At 57.9% G+C, this 10268-nt stretch overlaps 1 protein-coding gene across 1 annotated transcript in view; it reads right to left on the reverse strand.

Moving 5' to 3' along the window:
* Positions 1–5956: 5956 nt before the first annotated feature.
* VIMP (VCP interacting membrane selenoprotein) overlaps positions 5957–10268 on the reverse strand; it is a 6941-nt gene continuing 2629 nt past the window's right edge. Inside the window, exons 2-5 of the mRNA XM_006771772.2 lie at positions 9626–9732; positions 6857–6946; positions 6685–6763; positions 5957–6426 (exon numbers count right to left, since the gene is read on the reverse strand). Coding sequence (XP_006771835.2) covers positions 6347–6426; positions 6685–6763; positions 6857–6946; positions 9626–9679 — 303 coding nt within the window. The 5' untranslated portion in view covers positions 9680–9732 and the 3' untranslated portion in view covers positions 5957–6346. The remainder of the gene's footprint in view (positions 6427–6684; positions 6764–6856; positions 6947–9625; positions 9733–10268) is intronic.

The following is a 10268-nucleotide window of genomic DNA, read 5'->3' on the forward strand; positions in this document are numbered from 1 at the left end:
GGTTCCGTCTGGCTGCGGGAGCCACTAGCTGTGAGCCCACCCGCGGGGGCTGCACTGGTTTCATCCGGCTGTGGGTCTGTCTGCCTGCGGGAGCTGCAGTGGTTCTGACCGGCTGTAGGTCTGCCCTTCCGTGGGAGGCCACTGCCTGTAGGGTCCTCCTGCCGTGGGCCCGTCGGGAACTGCAGGGGTTCCGTCCGTCTGCGGAACCACCAGCTTGTGGGCCTGTCCTGTCCGGCTGCGGGAGCCACGCTATGGGCCTGCTTGCCCGTGGGGGCTGCAGTGGTTCTGACCAGCTGTGGGAACCACCTGCTGTAGGCCTGCCCTTCCGTGGAGGCCACTGCCTGTAGGGTTCTCCTGCCGTGGGCCTGTCAGGAACTGCAGGGGTTCCGTCAGTCTGCGGAACCACCAGCTTGTGGGCCTGTCCTGTCCCTGCCTTGGACTTGTCTGTGGGAGACAGGGTGCCCCACACACGGGAGCTGCTGACTGTAGATCCAATCACGGGAGCCCGCCCGTGAGAAATACTGCTCGTATAAGGTTCACCTGAGCCTTGTCTGTGGGAGACAGGGTGCCCACACACGGGAGCTGTTGACCGTAGATGCAACCACGGGAGCCCGCCTGTGAGAAATACTGCTCGTATAAGGTTCACCTGAGTGGTCTGCCTGCTTGCGGGAGCCACAGTGGGCCGGTTCGCAAAAGCTGCAGGGGTTCTGTCCGCAGGAGCCACTGCCATAGGGCCCGCACACTTGTGGAAGCCACCGTGGGCCCGTCCGCGGTGTGCATAAGGCACGTCCTTGGTTCAGTTCCACGCCGAGGGTCAGGGCAGTAGCCTAAGAGGTGGGACGTGGTCCTGATGCCTGAGGAGGGGTTCCAGTGGGCTGGTGGTGGTGTCAAGGTTGTGCCGGCCACGCGTGGCCATCCATGCTGCGTTTGTTCACTCCAGGTTGTACCTCCAGTGCTGTAGGTGGTGATTTTTTCACGCAGAGTCCCAGCCCAAGTGTGGGGCTGCACGGAACTGAACCAGTCAGACCAGCACCTATTGGTGCCCCTCAGCCCACGGGAGCTGGGCTAGTGCTCTAGTAAGGACAGAGGAGCCGAGTGGGGGTCTGGTCCCAGAGCAGTGGACCTTCCCAGGAGATGAGGCTGGTGCCCTGGGTGGTGCTTGATGAGGGAGGACAGGTCCATGCACACGCGTGGGTGTCAGTCGTTGGGCTGGGCTTTACTGGTGCTCAATCTTGAGGTTGGGGCCGGCCCCGGGGCATTTATGTACACATACGCCTCTGCTGTTCTTTCCCGAGCCCGCATTGAACGTTTTTTCACGCAAAGTCCCAGCCCAGGTGTGGGGCTGCACGGAACTGAACCAGTCAGACCAGCACCTATTGGTGCCCCTCAGCCCACTGGAGCTGGGCTAGTGCTCTGCCAAGGACAGAGGAGCCGAGTGGGGGGTCTGGTCCCAGAACGCTCGACCTTCCCAGGAGATGAGGCTGGTGCCCTGGGTGGTGCTTGATGAGGGAGGACAGGTCCATGCACGCGCGTGGGTGTCGGTCGTTGGTCTGGGCTTTACTGGCGCTCAATCTTGAGGTTGGGGCCGGCCCGGGGCATTATGTACACATACGCCTCTCCTGTTCTTTTCCGAGCTGCGTTGAACCTGGAGAGGAAGGAGAACTCGCTTGCTCACACATGGGTGTGTCAGTCATTGGTCCGGACTTTTACTGGCACCTGTCTCGAGGTGGGGCCGGCCCGGGGCAGTGTGTGGGTGAAATGCTTCCACGGCCTTTTTGCGCAGACCCACAGAGCAATAGGTAAGGGCTGCAGGGCCCAAAGAGAGCGCCAAGGGCTGGAGGCGGCTAGTCCCGTGACCATTCCGGCTACATTCCCGCTCCCGGTGTTGGGACTGCTGTGCTTGCTGGAGACTGCCTGCTGTGTTGTGTAGCTTAACTTTCAACCCAAGTGGAGGACGTAACACCCTTGGCTTTGGGCTCCGTGAGTGCCGGCCATCGGATCAGGCTTGTCTGGGGCTTGCTGCCGAGGTGGGGGCTGGCCCAGCGTGTGTGTACTTCAAGCATGTGTAGGAGGCTGTGCTCTTACGGAAACCACTGGAAAGTATGGAATTCTCCCCCTGATCATCCAGAGACGGGCCAGAGGTAAGGGGTGGAGAGTGGGCCGAACGCCCAAGAGAGCTCAGGGGGCTGTGGCAATAGCAGGGTTGCTGCTGGGCCTCGGTGCTTATGTTTATTTACTTGGAAGTTGGTGCCTGCAGTGTGATGGGGTCTTTGCTTTAAACCTAATTCATGACCCAAGTGTGTGCTGGCCAAGAGGGCACCCACTGCATCCGCCAGTGCCTCTTCTCCTGGGAGGCAACCAAGGCTCTGTGAGGCAAAAAGGGAGTTAACCCCTACTCCAGGCACCCCCGCTAGAGTGGGGCTCGGTCTTGTGGACAGAAATGGACTGGCGTGAAGGAGAATTGGGTAGCGGGATCCTGTTTCTGGGAGACCGTATGCCCTGTGTGGTTCAGGCCTGTCACCAGCTTGCAGGGCCCGGAATCGGTCTTTTCTGCCCTCAGGGAGTCAAGGGCTTGCTCCCTGCAGTAAATTGCGAAACAAACGGCTCTCTGGGCGCGTAGGGCTTGGGGTTGAACTGATCTACCTCCCGGCTCTGCCTATGCTGCTGAGAGGCCCACATTGGGCCTGGCATTCATTCGAGTGCCAGGATGCTGACTGCGGTATTGCCCTCGTCTCTGCCACAGGTGTCTTCACCCTCTTCCCCGGGCTGCTGCCCACTCACGCGAGAGAAAAGCGTGAGGCCCGCGCACCAGCTTCTGCTTGCCATCACGGAAGGCTCCCGCAGAGGGTGGACCCCTTTGCTTGCTGTGCAGTCAACCGCGTCTTTCTCCCCGTTGCGGGCGGGCTTGAAGACACGCTACGAGGTCTTGGCCAGGTCTGGGCGCCAGGAGGACTGGGGCTGCAGCTCACACGCAGATGTCAGGGCAGTGGCCTATGGTCGCTTTTTTGTTTCCTCTCGAGGAAGAAGGAGGTTCCCGCAGAGGCCTTGGGGCTCTATTATTGACACACCCGGGCATTGGCGCCGTATCGATTTGCCTGGTATCGTACTTAGCAGGCTAAGGGGTGTCTCACCGCAACTTACCCAGAGTGTGGTCGCCTGGACCAGCAGCCACTGGTACCCACAGACACTGGGGCTTGGTGGGGAATTGGGCTGGGTGCTCCACACCCGGAGGGAGGCCTGCTCAGCAGAAGGTGCCTCAGTAGAATTTTTGAGTCCTCAGATGCAGACACGGACGGACAGGGCCCCGCATTTGATGGTTGAGAAGGGCCCCTGGTTGGGATGCCAGGTCTCCCTGGAGGGGAGGGCTGGCACACTTTGAAGGGAGCACGGAGTAGAAGGGCGGCCACACATGTCCCCCTCTGGGGGCCGCCTCCGTGGAAGCGTTAGTTTCCATCCTGGACCCAAACGGGACCTTTCCTGGGGTCAAACCAGCTCTGGTTTGCTGTTGCCAGGCCATGAGGGTTGACCAGATGGCTGTGAGTTGCTCAATGGTAGAAAAAGGGGTGAGGGGAGGGATCAGTGACCAGGCCACCACTCGAGGATGCCCGTGTGACCCGTGCTGAGGACTGGCCAACAGGCACAGTCATTTTTTTTATCGGAAATGGGCGTTTTGTACCACCAGGTTGGTAATAACCCTGTGGTGGGTGGCTGACCAGGTTGGTTCTATGGGTGGACCACTAGGCCTCAGGGTTTGACGACAACCTGACACCAGGCTCTGCCTGCAGGGGCTGCCTGAGTGGGTGCAGGAGGTGGTTGTAGCCCTTGGCCATGGTGCACAAAGGCGGTGAGTGTGGTTCTCATCCGTGTGATCCATGCCTTGGATAATGTGCCTGGCTGACCCCCACTTTGAGGCCCCTCCTTGGGCTGTCATGGGCTCCAGTGACCAAAGGTGGTGAGCGTTCTTGCCCAGTGGCTCTGTGATGCCCTTTGATGCTCAGGGTGGGCCTTGTGATCTCGCCTTGCAAAAGGCCCCCCCTGGGCTTTTGTTGACTCAGCTGAGTGCGCTTTCTGAGCTTGTGTTCCTGGGCTCTGCTGGGAGCTTCCCAGGCTGCTGCTCGTGGCTGTTGAGCTGGACCTAACGCGGTTGGGTGCTGTGCCCATTTCACCCTGCTGCTCCCTGCCTGGGAGAGGTGTGTGGAGGGCAGGGGTGTGGACCCTGTGGCCCTTGCTCTCTCCCTGCTCATCCTCATGGTGTTGGCGTTCAGCATTGAACCTCAGGGACCACTTGCTCCTTAGCTTGTCTCCCTCTGGTGTGGGAGCTTGGGCCCTGGATGATGCCCACGGGTGCTGCTCTCAGTTGTCACTCTAGTTCCTGTCCTGCTTTGAAACCTCTGGAAAAAGCTACCACTGTGGTTCCTGCTTGGTGGCTGAACCAGCTGCCCACAAAGCCCAAATCCTTTAAAAGCCAGTGGTGTGGCTAAGCTGTCTGTGCAAAGGCAGGAAGGGGTGAGTGTGGCTCTGACCTGGTGGCTTCAAGGCCCTGGGAACTGTAGTTGTGGATCACCTTTCAAGCCTGCTCCTCAGTGCTATTGTCCTGGCCTCTCTGGCCTGGTTCTTGTGGTGCTGGGGCCTGGGCCGTAATGTGTGATGGCTGTTCTTGCTGATGGGGTGCTTCTATGCTCATTTGGCCCTGCTTGCTTGGGATTTGCACTTGGTTACAAATACTTGTAACCCATACAAGTTACCCATACTTGCTTTGTTGCTGTGCCCAGCTGGTGGCTGTGGCTCACTGAAGCTTGCCCTATGGCTTTGCCCAAACTGCTTCTCTGTATTTGATGCTTTTATTATGTGGTTGCATTTCCTTGAGAAAGCACTTAATCTTCCATGTGCAGGGGACCAAGCCCCAGTGAGGGTTCCCCAGCCCTGCTGTGGGTGCTCTGGATGGGCCGGGTGGAAGCTGTGCCTGGGTGAGATGTGAAAGGTCTTAACCTGCAGCTGGTCCTTGTGGAGGGCAGCAGGGGGGATGAGCCCCCTGGTGCTTGGGTCCTTGCTTTTGTAAGCTGGGACTGGGGCCCAAGCCTCCAGTGTTTTGGTGGTGGCAACCCCACCAGCCAGGGGGGAGAAACCCATTGATTGGGCTGTGTGCTCCTCTGCAAGTAGGCTGCCTGTGTGCAGTTGCAGGGTGTTGTGCATGTTGGGTGTAAGCCCTGCCCTGGGAGCCATCTCAGTGTAGAGGTCAAGTGGGTGAGCCACAGTTGATGTAGGAGGCTTGACATGCCCAGGGAATCCCATGGCCAAGGTTGGCATGGGGGTTAGCTGTCTGCCCCTCAAGTTGGTGCATGGTTTACCAGTGAGCCCTCTTTGGAACGTTTGCAAGGGCTGCACCTTGGGCCCCTGCTTTGAGTCTCGATATCACCAGAGACAGGCCTTCAGGGGGCAGGGAGGCTTGTGTTTTGGATCACGTGAGACCAGCCCGTGAGGGTGAGATGGCCCTGAGTAGTGACCCAGGGTGTCACACCTGGTGCCGTCTGGCTGTGGGGGCCTTTGCGGGCCTGGGCCTACCCAGGCCTTCGCTGTGGGGGTGTGGGCCCTGCTCCCTCCTGGTGAGTGGTGTGTCCATGTTGTTGGAGGGACTTTGCCGCTGTCATCCCCGCTGCTCCTTTGCCCACTCAGGTGTAGCTATTGTGGTTGCCGTATATGGAATTTAATTTGCTTGTCCTAGCCCCCCGGCTTAGAGCGCAGTGGCTGTGTGGCCGGCCCCCTTGGGCTACATTGTGTGCTGCTGGGCGACCTTTCCTTTCCCTGCCCTTCTGAGCAAGGGGAGGTTCTGGTGGAGAAGCAACTACACCTCTAGGAAGTGTGGCAGCCCTGGGTGTAGGGGCTTGGGAGGAGGCGCACTGCGAGGGTAATGACCACAGTAGAAGGCGGCTGTGGAAAGAGAGGCCTTGTGCATAAAGACAGCAGCTTTAAAAACGTTTATACCTGGCAAAGTGTTCTGTGCAGATCTACAGAAACCCCGTCAACTGTGAGCCTCGGTAATCCTTGGTGGTGGCTTCACCATTTACAAGGAGGACGTCATTCGACGCAACCTATCACAGAGACTGTCCTAGCAGCAGCCAAGGGCTGTGAGAGGGGGCTGTTCCTCTAGGTCCCAGTGTTCTTGATTGGGTCAGGTGCCTCCTTCGGAGGTGGGGACCCGCTGTTGCCTGGTGGGTGCTGTGCAGGTGGAGGACAGGAGTGAGCCCCTTGGTCACTGTGAGAAAGGGTGCGTAAGGCAATTGAAGGGGATTGGGGTGAGGGCTGGGCTTGCTTCGTGTCGAGTGACACGGGCAAGGCTTTCTTAGCCTCATCCGCCAGCTGATGGGCCTCGGCGTCCAGGTCGCCACGTGCAGGCTCCTCCTCCTTCCCCAGACAAAGGGTTATAACCTGCAGTGACAGCAAAGAAAAGGGGCCCTTTATCCCGTCCACCCGGCTCTGAGCGTTTGGTCACCATGCTCTCCTCGTTTGGGACCTCCTCAATAAAATGCGTCTTGGGTATCTGACTTTGAGCAGGCTGCTAACTCCCAGGCCTTGTGAAGGGTTATTACCACTCTCTGCATGAGTTCTCCAAGCCTCCCACCTCCTTGCCCCTGGAGCCTTCCTAGAGAGGAAGGAGCAGAGCTTTGGGTGTGGGGTGGTCCTTACCACCCCCACGTAGGGGCTTCCTGTCTGCTGGCCGCTTGGGGAGGCTGGACGAAGTAGAAGGGCTGGGGTTGTCTTCTTCCTGTGTGGAGGGGAGAGGCAAGGCTCAAAGTGAGTATTATGTTCTACCTGACAGTTGGATGGGGGGCTCGCTGTCTCGTCGGGGGGGCCTCACCTGAGGCTTCCTGGCATGACCTCTGTAGCTTTTCCCCTCTTGCAGGCTGTCCCACATTTCAATCTTCCTTCTCCGTTTCTCTTCCTCAAGCTGAGGGGAATGAAGGAGGGGAGTGAGTGGGTGACTGTAAGACCACTCTGCCTTCAGGTACAAAGGCCTTGACAGGTTGGAGTGTAGGGGGAGTGAGTTAGAAGGGGGGTTGCACCTTGCTGGGGTCGACCAGATGTCCCAGCAAAAAAAATTAAAAAAAAAATTTGCAGGAAAGTGTCAAGCTCCCTCCAGTCAGGTAAAAATGCCCTGGGTTTAGAGGTCGACCAGTAGTCCCCAAGCAAACCCCCTACCCCAGTGCAGCTAGTGTGGGGGTTTCAGGGAGGTGCCAGCCAGGCCATGCAGAAGCATCCCACCGAATGGTCCCCGGTCCCCATTTATGCCAGGAACGTGCCTCAGGCAATGCCATCTGGGTAGGGACTGTCATTTGGCAGAAGAGCAGCAAAAGGTTCCAGAGGAGGGTTTGCATTTTTTTAAAAAAATTTTTTACTAGGGCGGGGTCCAGTGCGGCAACAGGCTGCGGTGGGCACAGGGGCGGGTTGCAGCCCATCCTCCGCAGCCCCCACTCCCACTGTGGAGCAATTGGGGGGGCGGCAGCTTACTGCCCCGATTGCCGATCATGGGCAGCAGCCGCCTCTTGCAAAAGACCCGCGCTGGCAGGCGGAACCCAGGTGGGGACCGGGGGCTGGTGCCCCTGCTCACCTGATCCCCCATCCCAATGCATAGGTTTTTGTGTGTGGTGTGCACTAGGCTTATAAATAAGGTTTGCAGCCAAGAGGCCAAATCCTCTCCTTGTGCGATTTACCACCTATAGGGGGGAAAGGTTATCTTTTTGCTTTTCCCTACTTCCCCTAGTGCCTGCCTGTGACATCACAGCCTGCCTTTGCTTTTCTAACCTATATGCTTAAAAAAATTAGTCACAGAAAGGTGCCAGTGGTAAATTTTAGGTTACCAGAGCGTGGGCAGTCTCATTCCGAGTTCCAGCCCGCACAGAAACAAAAGCCACCGGGACGACCCACTGGGCTGCTGCCCTCCAGGCTTCCTCGGAGTGCAGAGGGGGCCCAGAAACCTCTGGGCTGGAGCGGAGCAGTCCAGTCTGCGTTTACTTTTGTTGGGCCAGACTGGGTCACAGCTGGTCCTCCGTCCGTGGTTCTTCCTTTCCCCTCTCGTAGGGCCCCCAACAAATCTTTCAAAACGCCATCTCAGCCCTGCGCTTAGCCCATCACTGCTCGCCCTCTATCCCCTGAAGAGAGGCCCCAGCAGGCCGGGGCATGTGAGACAGGCAGCCTCAACTAGAATGTGTGTGCTCTGCTGCCATGACACCCTCCACACGCAGATGGTGGCTGAAATCCTGCGGCAAGAGCCACTAAGAAGCAAAAATGTAAGTACAAGACGTCCCCTAACAAATCGCACAAGGAGAGCGCTGCCCTCAGCTGACAAGATGCTGCCGAGTCCGTTCCCAGGACTCACCTCCAGAGTCCACACAATGACAGAGACGTGGGAGTACAAATGTGGGACCCCTCCGCATCTGTTTTGGCTGTTTGTGGGGGAGGCTGCCCCTCGGCACCGGAAACCTCCCGGAGATGCAGATTCCTGCCCCTTCCCCCCAACTCCAAATTCAGGGAGACCTGGGGAGGCCCAGCCTGAAAGGTAAGTGCTCTGACAGACACACTCGGCTGGACCTGGGTTTCCGGCGTGATCCCCAGTAGGGGGCGTGCAGGAGGCAACCAAAGTGAGATACCCAGTGCCGAGGTTGACCAGAACTCTAGAAGACAGCTGGCCATCACTGAAATTAGTCCAGGTCGACACCAGAAAGCGATGGAGAGCCTCAGGTACTTGGAAACAAGCCCTAGCTGGTTTGGCTCAGTGGACAGAGCGTTGACCTGGTCCCGGGTTCAATTCTGGTCAAGGGCACATACCCAGGCTGTGGGCTTGATCCCCAGTGGGGGGGGCGGGCATGCAATCAATGATTCTCTCTCATCATTGATGTTTCTATCCCCCCCATCCTCTCTGAAAGTCCTCTCTGAAAGCAATCTATACTAATAAAAGGGTAATATGCTAATTAGACCAGGAGACCTTCTGGACAAACTTCCAGACCTCCTTCCAGACCAAGCCGTGCCTGGGAGGGCCCATAGCAGAGCCCCACTGGGTGGGCAGAGCCTCCCTCTGTGCAGCATTGATCACAGAGCCATGGCAGGGTGGGCAGCGACTGATCATAGGGCAGGCAGGGCCTCCGTGGGTGGGGATTAATGGCGGAGCACAGGCCACGTGGGAAATGCCTATCTCTGCTCTGCCACTGATCCCAGAGCCCTGGCAGGGTGGGCAGGCAGGCAGGGTGAGGGCAATCAGGCTGCCGGGGGGGCAGCTGGGGGTGAGAAATGCTTTCAGGGGAAGGGAGAGATAGAAACATCAATGAGGATGAGGGAATCATTGATTGGCTGCCTCCTGCACCTTGGACAGAGCCCACAACCCAGGCATGTGCCCATGACCAGAATTGAACCTGGGACCCTTTGGTCTGCAGACTGAGGCTCTATCCACTGAGCCAAACCGGCCAGGGCAATAAAAATATTTAAAATAAAAAGGAAACAAAAAGTATACTTCCACTTTGGATACGGAGGTGTGATTACAGGAACCTTGCTAACTGTTGTCAGCTTAGAATAAAATCAACTAAGTGTAGTTTTTTTTTTAAAGACCCTGTGGCTGAGGGCGGAGCAGCCCTACCTGCCGGAGTTTCTCCTTGTGCCTTTCTACTTGGGCGTTTAGTTCCTCCTGCATTTTCAGGCGCGCGGCCGCCAAAGCCTCCTGCCGTCTCACAACGTCCTCGGGAGCTGTGAGGAGAGAAGAATGAAGGAAGGTAACGCACCTTGTGCACCACGGAAACTCTCCAGAGTCCACACAATTACAAAGACGTGGGAGTACAGATGTGGGACCCCTCCGCATCTGTTTTGGCTGTTTGGGGGGGAGGCTGCCCCTCGGCACCGGAAACCTCCCGGAGATGCAGATTCCTGCCCCTTCCCCCCAACTCCAAATTCAGGGAGACCTGGGGAGGCCCAGCCTGAAAGGTAAGTGCTCTGACAGACACACTCGGCTGGACCTGGGTTTCCGGCGTGATCCCCAGTAGGGGGCGTGCAGGAGGCAACCAAAGTGAGATACCCAGTGCCGAGGTTGACCAGAACTCTAGAAGACAGCTGGCCATCAGTGAAATTAGTCCAGGTCGACACCAGAAAGCGATGGAGAGCCTCAGGTACTTGGAAACAAGCCCTAGCTGGTTTGGCTCAGTGGACAGAGCGTTGACCTGTGGACTGAAGGGTCCCAGATTCGATTCCAGTCAAGGACACAAGCCTGGGTTGAGGTTCGATCTCCA

This window comes from Myotis davidii, unplaced genomic scaffold (assembly GCF_000327345.1).
Source record: "Myotis davidii unplaced genomic scaffold, ASM32734v1 scaffold164, whole genome shotgun sequence".
Lineage (NCBI taxonomy): Eukaryota > Metazoa > Chordata > Mammalia > Chiroptera > Vespertilionidae > Myotis > Myotis davidii.